At 42.8% G+C, this 23784-nt stretch overlaps 1 protein-coding gene across 1 annotated transcript; it reads right to left on the bottom strand.

Moving 5' to 3' along the window:
- Window positions 1–2427: 2427 nt before the first annotated feature.
- Window positions 2428–5867, bottom strand: GJD2 (gap junction protein delta 2). The gene is made up of 2 exons (XM_043555718.1): window positions 5120–5867; window positions 2428–4017 (listed from the first exon to the last, which is right to left on the bottom strand). Exons 1-2 carry the CDS (start codon window positions 5188–5190, stop codon window positions 3123–3125), a joined length of 966 nt encoding a protein of 321 aa, XP_043411653.1. The 5' UTR covers window positions 5191–5867; the 3' UTR covers window positions 2428–3122.
- Between the last annotated feature and the right edge of the window lie 17917 nt (window positions 5868–23784).

The following is a 23784-nucleotide window of genomic DNA, read 5'->3' as shown; positions in this document are numbered from 1 at the left end:
TACGTAGGCCAAAAGGGTCTTCAGTCACCAAAAGACTCTTAAATCTAAAAAAATATATTGGTGTCGTCCTCTCACAAAGTACAGATTAAGGTCACATCCGTCACATAGCTACATGAAACATCAAATCATTGGTATATTTTCTTCATTAAGTAGAAAGCAACAGAATCAGACTGACACACATCAGTCATTCTGAGGGATGACTCTACATGCCCAGAGGAAGGTATGTTCCCGCCTCCATTTCTGACAAGTGAATTAATCCTTTTTCCATTTTCGGGTATTTGGAAACATCAAGGACCTGAAATAGACCAGCCCCACTGGTAGGGGATGCACTTCCGCCAGGAAACACTACCGTTCTTCTAATCTTACATCATGGCATAAATACAACAGCCCTTGTTTTCCACACAGATTCCTACTTCTTTCACACCCAAGCATATGCTAAGAGCTCTCAAACAACACTCTTCCTCCATCTCTGGGAGGTGTTTTAAAACATTTTTAGCTCACCAAACAGAAAATAGAGGAGGATCTGTTTCTTTACTCAAGGATAATAATTTTCAATTGCCTATTTATACTGCAGATGGAAACCTATAGATGGAAATAAACATATTTTCATTCTAAAATTGGCATCTGCTCTGCTATAGTTAAAGGGTGGCACAATTGTATTTGAAAAACAATCATCCAGGAAATGCCACATTGCCTCACAATGCTCAGACCAAGTGCTTCTGGAATCAGGTGAATAGCAATAAAGAACTGAAGGAAGAATATTAGCCTACTGAGCGAATAGGACCACATGTAGACAGAAAATGCCAAAAACAATAGTGAAATGTGTGACTAAAAAGTAAGACCTTATGACCTATAAGCAAAGGATCAGTCTCCTTTGAAAGACCCCAATAGGCAACGACTGACTGACAGTGTACAACTGTGCTGTATAATACAGTAGCAACTAACCATACATGGCTATTTAAATTAATTAAGATTAAACAAAGCTAGAAATTCAGTTTATCAGTTGCACTACCCACATTTTAAGAGCTCAATGGCCACATGTAGCCAGTTGTTCCCATACCGAGCAACATAGATAGTAGAAATTTCCATCATTACACAAAGTTGTATTGGACAGTGGTGCTCTGGAGAGTTCTGTTTGACTATTGGGTTAGCATCATTTTATTTTTATTTCTCTTATTTTTTAATTGTATTATTTCTTAAGTGGGCTCCATACCTAGCATGCAGCCCAGTGTGGGGCTTTAACTTACAACTCTGAGATCAAGACCTGAGCTAAGATCAAGAGTCTGACACTTAACCGACTGAGCGACCCAGGTAACGTGGGTTAGCATCATTTTATACATCAGGCCTTAAAGAGATGATGGGGAGCACAGCACACCTGCTAGATGTGACAGTCCATGGCAGAAAAGTATGGCAGAAAGGAAAAATATTTAACTCGTGGAATTGACCCAATATGATATAGTGTTGGCATTTTATTCCAAGAAATATCCTTAGACAAGCAGAGAAATCTTGGGCTAAAATGGAAAGTAGTTAGTAAATCCTACTATTTGAATACTTCATCACAGTCTTCTCAGCATTCCAAAATGTACCAGCCTCTTCTCATCCGTTAGCGGCTGATTGGACTTTATTGGTCATCCATTTTTCAGTTCCTGCCCCCAATGTTGTGCTCTTTCGAACATGAAACAAAACACTTTCGAACATACATATAAATAAATAGAACCCCAATCAAAATAGAAAAATAAAGATTCTTCCCCAATTTACGAAAAAAAAAGGCAAGAACTTTATTTTAAACAAATCCTCAGTTGTGTGTTACACCATGTCCATACCTAAATCAAAAATCATAAATGATAATGCAAAGGAAATTGGGGGCTTCACAAAGCAATTATTCAAATATTATTCTCAGCCAGTGCTTTAACTAAATACACAGTGGATGTAAAAGGTATAATATGGCACTTAAATATATAAGAGCAAAGAGAAGGAAACATATTCACAGTCCAAAGAAACAGGTTTTTGAACCTTTGGTATATGTCTCAAATACACATCCGTAAACACATGTTAGCCAATAGTGTTTCCAGGTTTCTTAAGCTAGTGATTAAGTGTGTGTTTCAAAAATAACTGATAAAATAATAAATTGGGATTGACATGGGCTGATTAAGGTCTCTGGTGTGAGCACACAGGTAAATTCAAACCATGGCAAAATGAAGTATAAGAAAATGAATGGAATACACCAGTTAGAAATTCTGTGGCTCAAGTAGACACCCTTGATATCAACAACAACAACAAAATATTTTTAATGCTAGCCAAAGTCCACAAGCCGGAAGGCAGAAATATCCCAAAGCTCATAGCCACATGCCTAACAGTGCAACGACCATCTCACAGAAGTTTTATACTTGCATATTGCAATTCCCTCCCTCCCACCCAAACCCTGCCCCTAATAAACAGCACCAGTGCAGTTTGAGTTAGAAAATTGGAAATACTGAGACATTCCTAAGGTTTTCATAATGACTAAGGGCTTGTCAGATGGGGCTTGAATGCGAACCTCTGCCATGGCCAGTCTCCAAAAAGCACCCCATGTAATTCCCTCTAGCTTGCAGATAAACCATATTAGGTCTACTGTAAGGCTAGATTCAGAAAAAAGCTGGCATGCTATCCTGGGTTGAAGGAGAGGAGCATGCTGATGGGGAGGTACACGAAAGATGCCTCAAGGATGTTTGTCCTGCAGCCCAGGATGAAGGGACGTGTTGAGATAGGTCACAAATTTTGGACCGATGAAGTATTTGTTAATGCCATTCACCAGGATATTGAGCTCAGTGGAGCTAAGTCCTACTTGGTACCTGTGCAAGCACACTGTTGGCAGGATCAGACTGGGCCATCAACGAAAAGGCCCAAAGAAGTCCGACTCATCCATCTCATCACTCTGCGCAGTGGTCTCTGTAGGAACCAATGGTGTGACCTGTGGTAATGGCTCTACTTTCTCTCCTCTCCCATTGATGCAGGGTCTTCTCTTAACTAGTCTTGTCCTATAGCTCAATGGCAAATGAGGGCAGATACAGCCACTCTCTCTGAGTAGTCATCTGCCTTGGGGCAGATTTCATTCCCCAGGCCCTATGTGTGAAGCTGCCCCTTCACACATAGGCAGAGTCACTGGACTGCGTCCTGCCAAAATTGGGAACACTGACCCGGGGCAGGTCCTTGTTGCGGATCTCATAGACTGACTTCCTCTTGGCCTGGGCCCCTCGCACGGCCAACTTGATCTTGCGCCATCCCAGGTGGTTGAGTTCAGCCAGGTTGAGCACAACACAGATGCCACTCACAGCAAACATGAACACTAAAAAGACAGTCTTCTCAGTAGGCCGGGACACATAACATTCCACCTCCTTGATGCAGGGGTAGCGGTCACACTCATACAACCCTGGGACACTGAAGCCATAGAGAAAGTATTGGCCTACCAGAAACCCAATCTCCAGGGCATTTCTGAACACCACTTGGATAATGTAGAAGCGGGAGATGCCTTCCTGCCTTCGGAGCTTGGATCGTGCAGCAGTGCGCAGCCCTGATGGGTGTGGGGTCAGCTCCTTAACCTCTAAACAATCTGGCTCTGTCTCCTTGCTGGTATTTTCTGTGTTCTGCAGCACCCCATTAACAATGGCATTTTGCAACTTCTTATCATCTCGTTTGCCACCACCACTGCCTCCACCCCCAGTTCCTCCAGGACCCCCCATGGACTCAGGGGGCTCCCTGTCCAGGGTTAGGAAGACAGTAGAGTAGCGGCGTTCTCGCTGTTTGGCAGACTGATGCACAGAGTAGGTGATGAAGCAGAGACTCGGGGTACACACCATTATGATCTGGAAGACCCAGTAACGAATGTGGGAGATGGGGAAGGCGCGGTCATAGCAGGCCTGGTTACAGCCGGGCTGCAGGGTGTTGCACACAAACATGGTCTGCTCATCATCGTACACCGTCTCCCCCACAATGGCCACAATGAGGATCCGGAAGATCACCACCACAGTCAACAGGATCCTGAGCAGGGGAAGAGGGAGGGAGAGAGATTCTCAAGGGTTGAGTCACTGACTTAGGAAACCCCTGCTCCTCCTTTCCCTGCTCTGGTTGGTGTTTGCCAGGCCTTTGACTGAAGAGCTGTCCATCCCTGGTGGTTCTGACCTGGGAAACTAGGAAATCTTTTTTGGCTCTTCCCTTTCTGCTGGTTGCTGGTAGACTGAGAACACTTCATATTACAAGGATCTCAAATACATACATATATATATATATATATATATATATATATATATATATATATATATATCTCCATGTATTGGGCACGGTGTATTTGCAACAAATAGATTTCATCTGCTACATGGAATGCACAGAGGCAAAAAACACACCTTCACTCTGGATATGGCAAATGCACATGGAATACGTGAACAGAGAGTACCTGTTTCAAAGTCTACACACAGAGTGTGCATGTAATTATTTCAAGTGGATATTTAATTTACCCTCAGTATAAATACTGAACTTAATGTCTTATATAAACAGACAGCTGTGAATGTATATCCACATATATACACGGCTTTTTATAGTGTATATACATATGAATATATATATACATATGATGACACAAAATATCAATTGGGAGTGTGGGTGTCTGATACTGTAAGTTTTAACAGCCAAATCAGTTTAGCTTGATAAGTATTTCTTGGGAAAAGATACATCTGTTCCAAAGAGCAGATCCATCTCCCCATTTGCCCTTCTCTGTCCAAACACAATCCTGCCTTCCTTGTAGATTCTATTTAGGGAACCGGATGGAGATTGGCTCTGACTCCAGAGAGTGGTGGGGGTACCACGACTGAGCCAACAACTCTTTTTCTAATGGGAGAAGAGTCAACCCCCCAGTGGTGCTTCAGGGGGAAGGGATGGAGAGCTGATCAGGAGCGGCTGGGGGAAGGGGACATCACCGGGCATCAGCATCGGGTGCACAATTACCGGGGGCACAGGCACACGGGCCGAGGACGATGGGAAGGGGCAGTGGATGGGCTGGGGGCTGTTGGGGCTCGGTCTGGACGTGAGAAGGGACTCCCGGGGGTCGCCCGACGGGGCCCGCTGACAGTCGGCTCGGCGCCCTTACCTCCCGATCATAGTGGAGTGCTGCTGCACCGCGGCTTCCAGCAGCCTCTCCAAGATGGTCCATTCCCCCATCGCTGTGCATCCGGAGGCAGCAGACAAAGACTGGGCAGCACCGGGCACGTTCCCGCTCCTGGCCCCTCCCTGGGCCGCACCTCCCAACTGGGAGCGCTTGCCCCCCAATTAAGGAAGCAAACAAATAAAAAAAAAAATCCAGGAATCCCCTCTCCCTTTTATTGCACTTAAAAGAGGGAAATGAGGAAAGAAATCGTAGCGCACCCCGACTGATGGGGCAGCTGGCGCGGTTGGGAGAGCGGGCACTAACCTCCCGCGCCGTCCGGGGATCAGGTCTGGAGCCCACGGATGCCCGGGAGAGGGGCGGGGCGGGGGTGGCAGCGTGCAGGTCCGTAAGCTCTTGGCGGCCCGAGAGAGGTCTCACCCCCTGGGTTGGGGGCCAGGGAAAGGTCCGGGCACCACCCCCCGCGCCAGGCACTTCTGCAGGCACCGGGCGCCCCTGTGCTGCCTCCTGTGAGGCCTGGGCGCAGCGCGCGGAGCTGGCTGACGGGCTCGGGAATCCGCGGCCGCCGCCTCTAATCCGCCCTTAAGTAGTCTCTGCCTGCGTCACGCCAGGTCGGCGGAGGGGAGCCGAGCGCGGCGTGTGGCTGTCGCTGCGCGCCGGAGCCCGAGGGGCAGGGGACGCGCGCACCGGGAGAGGGGGGCAAGAGTCCTGGGGTCCCCGCAGGGAGTGGGGTGACTTCGGGAGGAAGGATCGCAGTGCCCCTCGGGGCTTCTCTAGGCGCACAGGTATCCTCACCTGACCGCCAGTCCCCGGCGAGAGGAGGGGGAGCCGGGAGCAGACGCGTGGGTGAGTGGGAACGGACGCGAGTCGGTCGTGTGGCTTCTCTACGTGCGTCCCTCACCTTTTTGCTCTTTGTCTTTGGGGCGATAACGGAAATTCCCTCTCTAAATGGAGATGCTAGTTGGGGGGAGGGGAGTGAGAACGACAGTAGGACACTTTTAAATCTCCCTTGGAGAGGATTGAGTGGCTGAGAGGGAGCCTGCGATTCGGTGCCTCCGTGGGTCAGATGCTGGGGTGAGGAAGGCTTGATGAGAGTCCGTTTAGGCTGAAGCTTAAAGGCAGATGTGAAGCTGCTTCTGAGGAAGGGGTCTGGGCACAAGTCTATACCTAGGAAGTGCCTCCCGAGAGCAGGTGGGTGGCCATGACTTATAGTCTCGCTTCTCCCAGCACAAACACAAATGCTCCGCTATTTTTTAAAATTATCTATTTGCTTGTTTGCTTATGTGTATATATATTTATGTGCCTGTTTATTTATTTATTTGCTAATGGGGTACCTTGGTCTGAATCTGAATTTAAGGAGGCCCAGTATTCTACTACCGGAAACAAAACCCGTTCACAATCTCACCCCATCTTCACTTATCTGGCCTTGGCTTTCTCCTCTCAACCAACAGACCCTGGTTTCTGTCTTTAAATTTACATTTTGTTGTCAGTTCTGTCCAGAGCAACTGCCTAATTGGTTGCTACAAAATAGAAACCATCACACCAGGCTGCTAATTAGCTCAGGGGTCAGTATTAGGAGACACAGTAGTTGGGAGTGATTCATACAAATGTACCCAAAGCACAATGGGTAAGTAGTTGTCACCCTTTTGAAAATACAGCTGTAAAAAGGTTGCTAACTCATCCTAGGTATACACTGCAGCCTTAATTATCCGTAAAGATCGAAGCACATATGTGTATTACTTAAATCACCGTGATAAGCTTTCAGCTCTAAAGCAACCAGGGTGGTTGGGGAGCTGGTGGCCCTGGCCCTGGGAGGAAGGGTAACAGGCATGGGCTTAAGTCTACTCACACTGCACTTTTGTATAAGATGACTTTTAAGACACAACTCAATATTTGGTGTAGGAGGGATCAGTGATATTTCTCCTAGGCCTGATACCTTTACCCCAAGGAAGCAGTTTTTCACTGCAAAGAAGTAATAGAGTCTACTAAAAATGAGAAAGGGCTCTGGCTCCCTACATTCTCTCCTTTGGCAGACACTTTTGCAGTAAAGTATCTTAGACAAGGGGTGAATGAGTAAGATGGTCCCCTGGTAAATCTGCTTAACATCTTCAAATGTCCTAAAAAACTCAAAATCATTATAGTCTATACAAGTGGCTTTACCAAACCCTTAAAGATGATGGTCCTAAGGCCAGAGATTGCCAGAAATACATTTTAAATGTTCATACAATGCAATTTTCAAGCACTAAGTTATTACTACAGTGTCAATCATTAGTTTATTACTTTGAAATACAGTTTAGTCTGTCATATAGATTCAACATGTGAGCACATGTTGAATATATGTAACATGCATATAAACACAAAAATGTCTATACATAGGACCTATATTTTAAGACTCCTATGTTAGATTTGGTAGCCTGTTTTTAGATAAAAACCTTCTCATCCCCACACCTTGAAAACAATGAACTGTTTTTCTTTTTTAATTTTTAAGTTTATTTATTTATTGAGGGAGAGAGCTTGTGAGTGCGAGTGGAGGAGGAGCAGACAGAGAAGGAGAGAGGGAATCTGTACTGTCAGCACAGAGCCCGATGCAGGGCTTGATTCCACGAACCGTGAGATCATGAACTGAGCTGAGATCAACAGCTGGATGTTTAACAGACTGAGCCACCCGGGTGCCCCAAATATGGAAAGTTTCTATGTAGAGCTGCACGCTTCTGAATTTCCTCAGAGCACTATCTCATCCAGCTAGATTTTTGCTGTCTCAATTCCCCTCTAATTGAAGATCATCATTTAAGTCAACTGGGAAGTTCATTCCTTTTGCACTTTTTTTTAAATGTTTGTTTATTTTTTTAGAGAGACAGAGAGAGTGCAAGAAGGAGGGGTAGAGGGAGAGAGAGACAGAGCATCTGAAGCAGGCTCTGTGCTGACAGCAGAAAGCCCCAGTGAGGGGCTCAAACTCACAAACCCATGAGATCATGACCGGAGCTGAAGTCTGACACTTAACCAACTGAGCCACCTAAGTGCCCCTGTTTGATGCTTATTTAAACCTCATTTTACTCTATGATAGTAATGGTTTTGGATGAAAAACAATGGAGCTCATAGAATAACCTTTTGTTGTACCTTAGACTATTTGCTGGGGTCCCACCCCAAATCTGCTAAATTAAAATCTATGGAAGCAAAGTTTAAGTACCTGAATTTTCATTTAATTCTCACCAGTGGTCCTGATAACAATAAAAAGTTGAAAACTTTTGTTTCTGTGAGTATTAAGGCAGAAAGGGTCCTAAAATCAGGAAACCCCATCTCCTTGTTTCACAGGTGTTAAAATTGACCCCCAAATTGGGTGAATTGCCTACAGTTATACTAGTAAGGAAAATGCTATGAAGAACGTGCTATTTAAGAATCTCAGAGAAGAAGACCAAATAATTTTAAAGGATGGAAGATAAGAACTTTGAAGAAGGAAAAGAGAATTAAAGGTGGTTTGGATCATGGGGACATAGCTACCTATACGCACCTAAAGGAAAGTAATACCTGGATCATTGTCTTTGCAAAGCTATGTCTTACTAAACAGTAATTTCCATTAATGGAACAGGAAAATAGTCTCCACATTTAGTGATGAAAACTATAAAGGCACATAGCAAAGGGTGTGTATATACTAATACAAGGAGAGAATAGAGAGTTACTAACACTGATCCAATTTACTACATGGGTTACCTGGATACACTCTTATCCTTATATGTGCTTAGAACTTCACTTTCTTCTCAGCCACAGATTCCCAGGTGAGCTTATTAGCTTTGCAGCTTCAAACATTGGGTAAACGAAAACCCGCTAGGAACTTTGTGTAACATGTAAGAATGAAAGTGAATCTATTGACCCCTCCTTTACTGGACTGTGAATTCTTGGGGAGCAGAAGGCGTGATGCTTAAAGGTCATGATGCTTTCCATAGTGTCTTTGCATTGTGGAGACTTAAGTTCATTGAAGGAGCAGGGTGGCTCTCTGGCTCTCTATTCCCCTCAACCTGGGAAAGCTGCACATTCCCCGAGTAGAAGTGGGTCTCGGCTCCCCTGGGACCATAGGTTACATTCAAAGTGAGAGGGGGTCCCTTTTGCCAAGTGAAAGTCCCTACACACTTGGGACAGCCTGAGCCCCTCAACAGAAAGCATTTTTTGTTAACCTCCAGCCCCCTGCTCTCACTTGGTGCTGCTCTCACTCACGGTGGCCCCAAACCCCTGCTCAGCTTTGCCAGCCTTATGCTGCAGCATCAGCAAGGCAGGGAGCCCAGGGAGCTGGGCCTGGATACCTAGATTCCGATGTGCCAGCATCTGTAGCCTCTGGGATTTGTGTGGCTCGGGAGGGACTACCTTCTGTTTGGGATTGGTCTCTGTGTTAAAGTCCTCCACATTTCATTCACAAACAGTTAGGATTAACTGAGTTATATCTCCCCCAGTGGCCTACATACATCTATTTCCTAATGAAACCATCAAGCTGTCTTCTGAGGGGGCAAACCCAACCTGTCTTGTGCGACTTAAAAGGACATAAGTGGCACGTGAAGTCTACTCCTCTTTGCTGCAAAGTGATTTTTTTCTTTCTTTCTTCTGTGCTCCCTTACCTATATTTAAGCCCCAGCCCAACTGTTTATGGAAACACTTGTTTTTGCTGTTCAAAGTTTACAGAGTAATATTTCCTACAGAAGTAAAGCTGTCCAGGGACACCTGGGTGGCTCAGCTGGTAAAGCATCCAACTTGAGCTCAGGTCATGACCTTACAGTTTGTGGGTTTTAGCCCTGGGTCAGTCTCTATGCCGATAGCTCAGAGCCTGGAACCTGCTTCAGATTCTGTGCCTCCCTCTCTCTCTCTCTGCCCCTCCCTCACTTGTGCACTCTCTCTCTCTTTCTCAAAAATAAATAAATAAATAAGCTTTAAATAAAAAAGAAGTAAAGCTTTCCAACCCACAATTATAAGTAGCCCTGAATATGGTGACTTCTGTGTGGCTTAGGACTTCCCAGAGCCTATTACCTTCAGAACTATTCCTCAGTCTAGTGGTTCCAAATACCAAGTCATGTCCTCACCCCAGGAGACCATGTATCCAAATAGTGAGAAAATCCAAAATCTTCTGCTTGCTACTTCTTTGAATATATATATATATATGTATATATATACATATATATATATATATATCTCCCTTTTTTAAAGTTTATTAATTTTGAGAAAGAGAGAGAGAGAGAGAGCACAGGAGGGGCAGAGAGAGAGAACGAGAGACAGAATCCCAAGCAGGTTCCATTCTGTCAGTGCAGAGCCTGACACCCTGACACGGGACTCAATCCCTCTAACTGTGAGATCATGACCTGAGCCAAGATCAAGAGTCAGATCTTGACTGACTCCCCAGCTGAGCCACCCAGGCAGCCCAGGTATACATATCCCTTTTTTAAAATCATATGCACAAATTCCCCATTCCTCAGCCACCGTGTATATAGAGGATACACCTATGTGTAGTGATATCTCAGGGTTTAACGTAATATGACATTGTGGCCAAAGCAGATGCGTGAAATCACAGCAAATAAATTAACACTCCATTAAGAATCAAATCAGCCCTGCTGACACATAATCTTTCACATCTATGTCAAGTCGTGATTCCCATTCACATCAGGAGCATCCCAGCGGGGGCTTATTAAACCCGCAGGAAGAGATTTCTTTTAAGTCAACCCTATTCAGAAGTCATTCAGCGACAGTGCAGAAGAGCCTGCCTGGAGTCTGGGCACCCCCCCTCTTCACACTCTCATTGTCGCTGTCGAGCCAGAGTCCCGGCCATGCAGGACATAGCTGGGCTTCCAGCTGAGCGAATTTCCAGGCTGTATAAAAAAGATGAGGAAATTGCAGGGGAAATGAACGTGGGTTGGACCTGCCTCTGGCAGGTTTGTTAAACTGGGAGAATAGATGTTAGTTCCCACATGTGCTCTTCCTTCAGGTCTTCCACATCAGAGTATACTGCTGAAAGTTGGATTCATCTGGTTGCTTCATATCTACAGCCAAGATAATTGTGTGGAATTGATATTCGTCCCGAAAGGAACCTTCTTTAAGATCTGGAGCTTATTTTCAAGGTTGTTTCTTGCTTTCATAACCATACATGGATTCTCCTGGTTGCCTGGTATCTTGACCTTCAAAAATCAGTCAGTTTCTCTTTTTGCCAAGACTCTGGGGGCTCAGGCATTACTCAGCCCAGAGGCTTTTGTGATTTTCTAGCTCTTGTCTACCTAGCTGCCCTCTGATCACTTTTGGGCACCAAATCCAAGTCTGGTATGGAGAACTCTTGTTTCTGGAGCTGGGGTGAGACTGGAAAGAAGCTGTCACTCACTTATTATTGACCATGTGTTCAGCTCTCTTGCTGCAGTATTTTGGTAAGTCAGCCAATGGTTTGTCAAGACCATGAACTCCGACTTGCACATTTGATCCCTTTCACAGTCTTCTCTGATCCACAAAATCCCACACCAAATTTTTCTTTTTGTTATCATATCATCATTCCACCTTGACTATAGACTGCCTTTGGTCATACCTCCCATCCCTGGAACTCATCTTGAATCCACACCTAGTGACCCTTGAGCCTCCTACAGTTGTACTTCACCACTCCCCACCCCTTACGCCACCACCATAAAGGAAAGTAATCCGATAAATGAGCATACCGGGGTGTTAATAACTGATAACCACTTAATGTATTATCCTTCTCAGAGGCATTATCCTCATTTAACTTGGAAAGCCTTCGTTCAAAGACATGAATTTTTCTAGGTAGTTTTCCAAACACCACACAGAAGAAGAGAATAGCTGTTTGGGGATAGGGGATGTTCTGAGCTTCCTCAAACCACACCACACAGGTATTTGCCTCTTTTATTGATCTATAAAGTGGTCCTACTTGTGGAAATACAGAATTACATGAGCACTGTGGTTCTTAAACTTTACTGTACATTAGAATCACCTGGAGAGCTTTGGAAAATCCCATTGCCTAGCCTGTATCCCAGACTAATTAAAGCAACATTTCTGGAGGTGAGCCCAATGCATTGATATATATTTTTAAAAAACTCTCCAGGTGATTCCAACAGGCAGTCATATTTGTGCACTAGTGCAATAATACCCACTACCAACTACTTAGGCAAAATAGCTCTGTGAGAGCCCAGTAAAATAGGCTTTCTCCTAGTGCTGGGAATGGTGCTTCTAGACACAAAGCCAGAATTTCATTCTGAAAATGTGTTCCTGTGGTTCTGTAACTACTTAGTATAATCCGTACAGGCTAAGTAGTTAGTTGCTAAACTGCAAACACCCATCTCATTTCATCTCAGTCCACTCCTGGCCATCTGGTCCTCTGTATTTCCATTACAGGGCCATGTGTGTATTAATGAAATGATTGCATCCGATTACATCTTTTATTCAGAGCACAAGAAGAACAGTCTATGTATTTTATTCTCCAGCATGACTGTTTCTCTCATGAAGTCAACAATTAAGTTATTCTATTTCATGCAGAGCTGGGATGGTCTTCTATTAAGGTAAAAGTGTATATCAAATATGTTATTGCTTACAATATAATTTTCAGTTTTGCTGCCTGTTATCTATAATGTAGACATTTCACTCAAAAGCATAGACTTCCCCAGATCAGATACTTGTTAGTAGTCTCCATTTTATTTATTTTTTATTATTATTAACTTTTTAATATTTATTTTGAGAGAGGGAGAGACAGACAGACAGAGTGTGAGCAGGGGAGGGGCAGAGAGAGAGGAAGACAGAATCCAAAGCAGGCTCCAGGCTCTGAGCTGTCAGCACAGAGCCAAATGAGGGGCTCGAGCCCAGGAACCACAAGATCCTGACCTGAGCCGAAGTCTGACACTTAACCGACTGAGCCACCCAGGCGCCCCTCATTTGCAGTAGTCTCCATTTTAAAATATCTGTCATATGGGGGACACCTGGGTGGCTCAGTCCATTAAGCATCCCACTCTTGATTTTGGCTTGGGTCATGACCTCGCAGTTTGCAGGATCAAGCCCCATGCCGGGCTCAGGGCTGACACTGCAGAGCCTGCTTGGGATTCTCTCTCTCCCTCTCTCTCTCTGCCCCTCCCCCCATAAATAAATAAACATTTAAAAAATAAAATAAAACAAAATAAAATGTCTGTCATATAATTCAGGTTAATAACCAAGTGGTGACAATTAGTATACAAGAGAGATCACCTAAGAGCACCAAAAGGCTGAGTTGTCACTTTTTTCTCTAGTTTCTCTGCAACAGGTCAGATGGTCAGAAAGCCATATACCTAGACTGTATTTTTATGCCATTGCTTGGTGGAGTATGAAGGGTCAGGGGGAAGGGGACCCACTTCTTAGCCTAAATATTTACCACAGTCGTTTGTGTTGTTGTTGCAACCAAGACTGTTCTTCTCAGGAAATTTTATAGTGACAATTGTTCAAATAAAAAGGAAGTTTTTCTATCCTGTGACATCTGAATGAACAAAAATAAATGAAGAATGGATGAACCAATAAATAGCATGGTGCTCACTTTTTATTAACTAGCTACATTCTCTCCTACCCTTTTTCTTTACTAGAGTAAATGTTAAAAAAATTGACAAATGTGTATACATATAAATATAAATATATGTACATTGCTACAACCAACTTATATCAACCCAATAGTATTTTATTTTTGCACACATAGATTATTGGCCCTCGCATTAATTTGCTTACTCAATGAAGATTTAGCCATTGTTAGGGTGCCTGAATGGCTCAGTTGGTTGAGCGTCCAACCCTTGATTTCAATTCAGGTCATGATCCCAGGGTGGTGGGCATCAGGCTTCCCTGGTGAGCACGGAGCCAACTTGAGATTCTCTCTCCCTCTCTCTCTGCCCCTCCCCCACTCATTCTCTCTCTCAAAATAAATAAATAAGCATTAAAAAATTTACTCATTGTCTAGTGTGTGCCAGGGGGATACAGTAATGAGTAAAACAATATTATCCCTGACCTCATGGGGTTTAAAATCTAGTAGGAGAGATGTATATAAATTACTCCATAGTAATGTGTCCTTTTAAAATTGTGATAAGTGCTACCAATGGATGGCTCTGAACTATGCATCTGTGAGTATATAATAGGCCAGTAATATTAATAGCAAAGCAGGTGAAAGGGGTGGAAAGGGAGCATTCTGAGCTCAGGGAACAGCACTAAACAGACCCTGGAGTAGGAGAGAACACATTCCAAGAATTGTGAAGTCTCCAGTGTTGGTTCATGGGAGTAGGGGTAAGGGAGTTGGGTTGCAACATGGCTGGAGAGGCAGCCAAGGGTCTCATCAGGCAGAACTCTATAGGGTAGGGTAAAGACATTGGTATTTTCCTAAGAGTAATGTGCTGCTTTTGAGGGCTTCTAAAGAGGCAAGTGACATGATTAGGTTTGTTTTTTAGAGCTCAATCCATTTACATTATGGAGAGACTAGACTGGAGGGGGTGGGCAAGAGCAGATGCAGGTAAATTAGGGATGACAAGCCACTGGTGAAAGGTTATACTCAAGTCACACCCATTCCCATTACCTTCCTTCCCTCAGGGACTATGTGGCTATCCCAAGGAAACACCTCCAGTATTTAACCCTGTCTTCTCTCAGGTTAATGAGCTAGATGGTTTCTCAGAAACCATCCCAAACTCATAATCTGTTTTAATTATGTAAGAAACAAATAGGCCCTGATTGTAATGGTCAACATAAATACCTCCGTGATTAGTTGAATCTAAAGAGTATTACTAATTATGATGCCTCTTTCAAACATGTTTATCTCTGAATACAGTAAACAAATTGTGGAAGGCAGCCCCTTAGCACCAAGCAATTTCAAATAAATGGTAAGAGGGGGCCCCCCAATTAAAGAGCCAGGGCTCCTGTGAACCTATTTTGCCCTGGAAACCCATGTTTTGCCTCAGTTATTCAGTTCAGCAGGGGCCAGGGAAAGGTTCAGGTAGAGGGTAGCGTTCTTTGACGGAGGAAGAGGACACTAATATTTTAGAATTTCCTGAGATTTTGACTAATTTTTTTGAATAACATTGTTTAAAGATGGCCCAACTATCAAATGAAACTGAAGAGATCAACACTGCTGTTAATAAATAGATCCTGGGGAGTAGCACACAGATGAAAGTTGTTTTCCTAGGAGAATATAAATATACTCCAAATTTGGTGCCATAGCTCAAACTATTTCTGAGAATCCTCTTTTAGAATTGTCTCCAGAACCCCTTGTTAGCATGTAAGAAGATCCTCATTACTTGAAAAAAATCACACCTCGTGTTTTACTATAAGTTGTGTGAGCCAGCCTGATTGCCCAATTTATTTTCATTAGTGGCTTCTGAAAATACATATTTTAATGAGTCTGAATTTAAAAGAGGGGGAAAAATGTTTTGCACCTGCCTCATATAGGGTTTCTTGGCAACTGTGAGCTGGGATTCGGGTCCCTTCTGCTTCTCCAGGATACAAGTTGGAAAGTTTCCTTCTGTTGTCCATGAATATCCAGTAACTTTTGGTTTTTCACAATATCAAATTCCCCTTCAGAGAATGGGTTTGCTATCACTGAAGATATTCATAAACCTACTTTCCAGGCCCAGAATAAATACAACAAGCAGTGAGTTCCCAAAATATTCTGCACACTGACAGGGCGCTATGATGTGCACATGGGTGACCTTGCTCCTCTGCCTTCTCTCGACTTCCATTTGTTCCTCCAGACTCAGTCCAGCTATGCCCCCTAGGAAGGTCCCTTCCTTCTCCACCACATCTCCTGCACAGTTGTATTAGGTGCTCCCAGCATATAATTTTCCATGCTGTATAATAATCATCCTCACCAATAGACCATAAACTTATCCAGAGCAGGAACTGTTTTATTTTTGTTCTGTTGTGCTTTTACCTTTACACCCTTCAGTACCTAGCATGATCCATGGGATGTAATAGTCACTCAAATATTTACTAAGTAAAGCTTCGTAAATAGAGCAGCAATAGGACACTGGTCCAAGAGAGAGAGATTTAGTGTCTGGGTTTTTCCATGGCCAGAGTCCATCAATTCTGATCTCCAGCACCACCTTCTCAGGAATTCTTTCTGACCTCAACATTTTTCTTATCTAGGCTTGGGCATATGTTTCTAAAGAGAGAATGACATGAGAGCATGAGAGATTTGGGCCTAAATTCTGATCTGTAGCTAGTTTCTAGCTAGCTACAGGTTCAATTATTTAGCCTTTCTGAGTATTGATTTCCTTCACTGTAAAATTGCGGAAAGTATCACTGGGTTGCTGGGAACATTACATGACATATAACCTGGCACATAGTAAGTGCTTAATATAATGTCAGTCTGCATTCACCCTTTGTGCTTCCTTAGCATTCTTTACAAATCCTATCATTTTCCTTGTCTGCTTCCCTTGTTGGACTTCAAGTCAAGGACTGTATCTTTTATCTCCCTACTCTAGGACATGGGAATTGCTCAATAGTTGCTTGTTCATTGAATAAAATCTCCCACTTTAAAAGCGTAGAGACATTAAAATGTCTCAACTCATACAGCTAAGAGATGGCTAAGCCAAGAACCACAACACAAATTGAATGCTTAAGCCAATACTTATTTGGTCCAACTGCACAAAACCATGAGATCAATGTATACATGTATCTATGAAATATGATCTGTGCATATCTACACAGGCATATCTTCACAAAGACTGATCAAGTATTAGGCACAATCTAACTTCCCTTCATGGAAGAAGAGGATTCAGTATTTACGTCCATCACTACCAACTCAATGCAGCACATATTTCACTCTTCTTATTCTACCATCTTCCTGAAATAACTGTATCATACTTTTGTTGAATGGATAGTCAGAGAGTATATTGTGTTATGTAAGTCCTATTCCCAGCTTAGTTTTGTAGAATTCCATAATTTCTCTTTTGTGTAAAATTTTATTCTCCCTGATCTGAGCATTTTTGTTGGTTGTTTTGATTTTCTAAAGTCTTATCATTTCTTCAACCCCAAATTCTCTGTCCCAGTTATCCCTCAAAATATTTGAATATGCCATGTTCTGTCCATTACATTTTCTTAGAGAAACTTCTTCCACAACATTCTGACTTCTCCAATCTGGACTAATTAGAGAAGCGAGCAACTGATATACTGGGATGTACCATCACCATCATCCTGGGAGTTCCCTTTCCCTCTCTTCTGTGTGCAATGGTTTGCCCCAGGTTTTTTCTTTTGTGGGGTCCTCCCTTGTTTTGATAAAGTACCTCCTCTACTAATTTTCTGACAAATAGCCCACGGGAAGAAAATGGTAGAGGCCTCTCACATCTGCAATTGACTTCCATCTCCTGTTGCATAACCATTTCCTTCCAAATGTATAGTCCTTCTCCATTGTCTTATAGCTTCCAGTATTTCCCCTGAGAAGTACAAAGATGTTCACATTGTTGCAAAAGTGTGCAACTTTTTCTATAGAAGATTTTTCAGATATTCTCTTTGACCATCGTATTCTCATATTTCACAATAGTTTGCCTTAATGTAGATCTTTTCTTCATCTACTGTGCTAGATACTCAGGAGGCCCTTTCAGGCTACAAACTCATACATCTCAGTTGTGGAACAGGTTCCTAGATTATTTCGTTGATGATTTCCTTCAGACCTTCACCTCTATTTGCTCTGTTCTCTTCTATTAGAATTTATCACTTGGATATTCATCCTTCTGGACCTGTTGTCTAATTTTTATCTTCCTCTTTAATTCTTTATTTCTTTGTTCTGCTTTCCGAGAGATTTCCTGAACTTTTTCTTACATTCCTTTTATTTCATTTTTTAAAATTTCTATAATCATAATTTTAATTTGCAATAGTTCTTTTGCACTGTCTTGTCTCTCAGAATAATAATATAATTTTTGAGGTTTTCTTCTCCCTGCATGGTCTGTGTTTACTCATTATTTCTAAAGTGTGTTTCTGTCTTGGGGCACCTGGGTGGCTGAGTTGGTTAAGCATCTGACTTCAGCTCAGGTCACAATCTCATGGCTCATGGGTTCGAGCCCTGCATCTGGCTCTGTGCTGACAGCTCAGAGCCTGGAGCCTGCTTTGGATTCTGTGTCTCCCTCTCTCTCTGCCTCTCCACCGCTCATGCTCAGTCTCTCTTTCTCTCAAAAAATAAACATTGAAAAAAATTAAAAAAAAATTGTTTCTAGCCAAAGCATAAGAGACTCTTAAAAACTGAGAACAAACTGAGGGTTGATGGGGGGTGGGAGGGAGGGGAGGGTGGCTGATGGGTATTGAGGAGGGCACCTTTTGGGATGAGCACTGGGTGTTGTATGGAAACCAATTTGACAATAAATTTCATATATTGAAAAAAAATTGTTTCTCTCTCCATATTTCACGTTGCAGGCTTTCCTTCTCAGATATCTTCTGGCTTTTGGTTGTCAGCTCATATATTTGTTTTTTAAAAGTATTTATTTATTTTTAGGAGGGGAGAGGGGCAGAGAGAGAGGGAGACAGAGAATCCAAAGCAGGCTCATGCTGTCAGTGCAGAGCCTGATATGGGGCTTGAGCACCCCAACTGTGAGATCATGACCTGGGCGGAAGTAGGATGTTTACCCCACTACCCTCCCAGGCTCCCTGGTTGTCAGCTCATGCTTAAGAATGAATGGAATACTATGAAACTGATTGGAAACTCCAGGTGGGTGGGTGGGGCCTGTTGACTACTGGCTTCAGGGTAGAGCAGTGCTACTGGCATCTGGTAGATGGATCCTAGGAGCGCTGCTACACATCCCACAAGCACGAGACAACCCACACATATAAAAGAGTTATACTGCCCAAAACGTCAGTAGTTTTGGCTGAAAAATCCTGAGTTATGTCTCTGGGCCATTTATTTAAAAACCTCTGATTTGGGTTTTTTTGTTTTGTTTTGTTTTGTTTTTGTTTTTGTTTTTGTTTTTGTTTTTTATCTTTCTCTTGGGCTGGTCAGATTCTGCTAAAAAGAATCCACCAGTGTCCTGCCTGGGAAATTCAGATCTGATTCCCAACATTCTGGGAGTCAGGGGGCAGTAGTGAACTGGTGGTTTTAACAGAGTGCAGAGGTCACTTAATCACTCCCTTGGTCATATTGTCTCCCATCATCAACTGTGGCCCCATCTGGACGCTCAACTGACTGACCCACCCAGGTGCCCCTAAAATGTAGACATTCTGCTGGCTTTTTCTAGTTTGCAAGTGCATGTTACCAAATGAGTTTTGATGTCAGGAGTGGTTTGGCTGGGTTTTTTTCTTTTAAAGAAATCTATGGCTACAAATATGAGGAGCTGATTTGGAGCCCACATAATCTGCAGGATGCAGTATGATAGGAGCCAGAAAAAAAAAATTTAAACCTAAACCCAAAAGAAAACAAGAATCTAAACATAATCTGCTAAAAATAAAATAGCAGTGTGGACAAATTGACTAACTGAAATTCTGTGTGAACAAAATTCAGATTTCTCCAGCTGACCAGGTCCCTAAAGCAGCTGGAAAAATGATGTTAACTCAGTGTCACTGGCTGTGGTCTCTCCCTAGAAATCTAATTTTCACTGTTGTGAAATTCTCTTAAATCCAGTGACTCCGGAGGGGACCTGGATTGTGCTCTGGCTCTCCATCCCATGCACAGATGCTGCTCTCAAGGCCATTAAAAAAAATCTGCTTTGGAAGCAGAGCGGGGATATAGTCAGGCTTCTCAGGTACAATGGGTGCCCAAGATGATTCTTTCACACTTCAGCCCTAAGACTATTGTCTGCATGAAGGCAGGCATTCGTGACTGAGAAGAATTTCTAATATCAAGTAGAAAGCAGGAGTAAAGGCACATTTGCATTAAAGTTGTGCAAATAAATGCAGCCCAAAGTAACTGAAACCTGAGCCTAGAGTGACGTGACTCTTCCATTTTAATATCTAAGGGAACTACTTGTATAATGCCATGGCAACAGCATCACCTTCAACGGTTCTCCTGAAGAAAATCTTGCAGAAACACGATCCCAATACGTGAAGATTTGGCATTGATTTGATGAGCCAGTGGTCAAAGTATTTCATGTCTTACTGTGTTTCGTTGTGTCTTTTTGACTTTTGAGAAATTGCACAAATAACATTCAGCTTAGAAAAATTAGAATATATAAGCAGCTAAAGAAAACTATTCCATTCAGACATAAGCACTGCCTTCCAGTGATTTTTCTATGCCTATATACCCAACTATATTAGACAGGGAGAGCAAAATATTTTTTTGAGACAAAGAATTAAAGGGTTTCCTCGTCATAGGTCTTCACTGAAAGAATAATGAAGAACTGTCAATCAAGAAAAAAAAATTAAGCCCAGAGTGGAATGTTAGGGGGAAAATATTATGAAAAAAAAGGTAGTCTTGTTCATAAACGTAAGTATCAACTATAAATACTTAATGTGGGCAAAGTGGGGATAAAAACAAGTTTAAAAACAGCAACATAACACGAGTGCCATAGAAAATAACTTTAGGTTGTGTTAAGTTAAATGTGTATTAAAGGCTTAAGAGCAAACACAAATAAATGGAAATGGGATGTAAACTTTCCAGACTAGTGGAAAAAACATCAGTTCACTATAAGTCAGTGTCTTAGTCTGCTCCAGCTGCCATCACAAAATACCAGACTGGATGGCTTAAACAAAAGAAATTTATTTTCTCCTAGTTCTTGGAAACCCAAGATCAAGCTGCCAGCCTATTCGGTTCCTGGCAAGGGCTCTCTTCCTGGACTGCAAATGGTCACCTTCCTGCTAACTCCTCAGACAGAGAAGAGAGAGAGAAAGCAAGCTCCCTGGTGTTTCTTCTTATAAAGGCACGAATCCCATCATGAGGGCCCCATCCTCATGACCTCATCTAAATCTAATTACTCCTAAAGGCCCCCATCCCCAAATACCATCACACTGAGGATTAGGGCTTCAACATACAAATTTTGGGAGGACACAAACATTTAGTCTGTAATTGTCAGCAAAGGAAGACAAGGACACTAAATAAATAAACCAAAATCACAGTAAATTAAAAAACAAAACACATAATTCAGGGATAGAAGTATCAAAATGTGACTTATTTATTTTACGGCGTAGTATCTAGTAGCAAAAAATGAAAGAACTTGATCTACATCCATATCCACAGATATCAATAAAAATAGATCTCATAAACAAAAAAAAAAGGAAGATGCTGGTTGATAAGTAGAAGATGGCTTCATTTGTATAAATGTTAAATACAGGAAACCACAGCCTATGTTTTCTACAGGGATATTTAGGAGATATATGAATATTTGGGAACTGTACAAAAAAATACAGAGTCATGGATTAGAAGAACAGTTCCCAATTTCAGAAGACTGAAAACAAAACGAAACAGAAACCAAAACCGGAGAAGGGGGTTGAGGAGGAGTACAAAAGAACTTTTGGTTTACCTGAAAAAAATTTTAAACACCTGTATGGCAGGCCTAATGTTAAGCATTGAAAATAATACAATGACCAGGAACAGGTTTCCTGTTCTCCCAGACCTAATGGTCTGAAGGGAAGGCAGATGTTAATCAAATAATTACAAAAATATAAATTATAACTATGGTAAGTTTAAGGAGGGCAGTGGGGGAGTGTAGGAGTAGCGAGGAAGGTAGCACTCTAAATGGAGAAGCCACCATGTGCAAAACCCTGGCAGTGGGAGTAGACATATATAAGGCAGTAGGGCTGAGGCTGGGGAAGGGGTAGGGGTTTGTGAGGTGGGGCAGAACACAGAGACAGGGCCAGACCATTTAGGTCTTGCAGGCTGCTTTAGGACTTGGACCTTATCTGTAAAGTAGCAGAAAGCCACTGACAGGTTTCATTTGGTAGGGGATATTAATCAGACTTGCAGTATTAAAAGATTGCAGTTGGGGCCCCTGGGTGGCTCAGCTGGTTAAGCAATTAGACTCTTGATTTTTGGCTCATGTCATGATCTTGCAGTTGTGAGATCAAGCCCCAAGTTGGGGTTCCACGTTGGATGCGAAACCTGCTTAAGATTCTCTCTCTTCCTCTCTCTCCCCACCCCCCACTCACGCACACACTCTCTTTCTCTCTCTCTCAAAAAAGTGTTTTTTTTAAAAAAGATTGCTCTTGATCTCAATTGGAGGGGCAAAAAGAGATGTGTGGGAGTTATTGTAGCATCGGGTGAGACTGGGAGTATGAGGAAAAGGAGGCAGAGGAGGTGAAATTCATTTCATCAGAGTCAGAAGATTTTTAGAAGAACATTCTAAAGGACAGTCTGATAGATTGGCCATGATTAGTGAGGCAGAAAGAGGTGAAAAGATGAGTCCCTGGCATCACTGTATGGACTCTTGCCACTTCAAAGAGATGAGAATAAGACCAGGCTTGGAGGTGAAGATTTTGAGTTTGCTTTTGGACCAATTGAATTTAAAGTGCCTTTGAGACCCAAGTAGCGATTCAAGGAGGTAGTTGAATATAAATGTTTGAAATATAAAGGTTACCCTTGGGGACATGGGTAAATTCACTTATGGAGACACTGTGGCATGGGAAGGTGGCCTAAGTCATTGTCCTGACAAATTCTGTTACAGCTGGCAGGTGGAGATGAACCTGCAAAGAATATGGAAAAGCTACACATTGGAGGCAAACCAAGAGTATAGACAGGAAAGAAGATATTTCACCAAGAGGTAGTTGTCAGCTGTGATAAGGGTTGCAAAAATGGCTCTTTGGATTAGGCACCATGGAGGTCATCAGAAATGTTCACAAGAGCTGTGTTGGTGGAGTGAAGTGACAAACTGGAGTGGGCTGAGAAGTGAGCAGTAAGGAAAAGGAGGCAGTCCCTTTGAGGGGTCTGACTCTGAAAAAGAGAAAGAGAACAGTGACTGCAGTGGAATGTTGGGTTGAGGCAGAGTGATTTCTAATGCAAAGACCTGAATTTGTGTGTTTGCTATTAGGAAGTTGAGGGAGTTTCAGTTTCTGGCTTATCTTTTCTTTTTGAGGTTGGCAGGGGCAAGTCACAAAATACAAAGAAGAGAAGGAGAGAGCAGTAGAAGTAATTGTTTGAAAGCTTAGGGAAGAAGGTTTAAAGTGGCTACCAGTTACTAAATATGGGCTAGATAGGCACTACACTAGCCTTTGCCTTATACGTGTTATCTCCTTACATAGGGGCACAACTGATCTCTCCTACGTTGTAAGGTTTTTGTTTAATTCAGCTTATTTTTTTTTCTTTTTCTGTAGGAGTTTCTGTAGGAGTTCCTAGTTCAAATTCCACACTGCACACAGAGCTGGAGCTTATGAAGGGATGGCCAAGTCCGGGATGTAACTTCTGAAACCACCTAAAGCATTCTTGGGAATATGTTGGGCTGTGAGGTCTGGGGAGCAAGTGAAGTCCTGAGTGTGCAGAAGTGCATGGGACAATCTTGATAATGCACCAGGGCCACTTCTGTCTGATTGAAGTGGCTTTGAAGAAAGGGACAGGACCACGATGCAAGTTGGTGGCTCCCCCGTCCTGGTCCATCCCTCCCTCCACACACACCCCATCCAAACCCTGACTTACTTGGTCCAATCTTAAGAAGGAAAGTACTGAGAGGGAAGGAAAAGACTTCATGTTTTTTCCTGATTCACTAATGATGTTGTCAAAGGCTCTGGGTGAGATACTTAATTTCTCTGTCTCCTGGTTTGCTGTCTGTAAAAGGGTGACCCTA

Source organism: Prionailurus bengalensis, chromosome B3 (genome assembly GCF_016509475.1).
Source record: "Prionailurus bengalensis isolate Pbe53 chromosome B3, Fcat_Pben_1.1_paternal_pri, whole genome shotgun sequence".
NCBI classification, from domain to species: Eukaryota; Metazoa; Chordata; class Mammalia; order Carnivora; family Felidae; genus Prionailurus; species Prionailurus bengalensis.
The sequence above is the reverse complement of the archived record's forward strand: the minus strand, read 5'-3'. Positions and strand labels throughout refer to the sequence as shown.

What these genes read in the sequence shown, in the direction of transcription:
- GJD2 (XM_043555718.1), bottom strand. Translation starts at nt 5,190, where the DNA reads ATGGGGGAATGGACCATCTTGGAGAGGCTGCTGGAAGCCGCGGTGCAG. An exon ending in CACTCCACTATGATCGGGAG is followed by an intron (nt 4,018 to 5,119) that starts GTAAGGGCGCCG and finishes TCCCCTGCTCAG; the next exon opens with GATCCTGTTGACTGTGGTGG.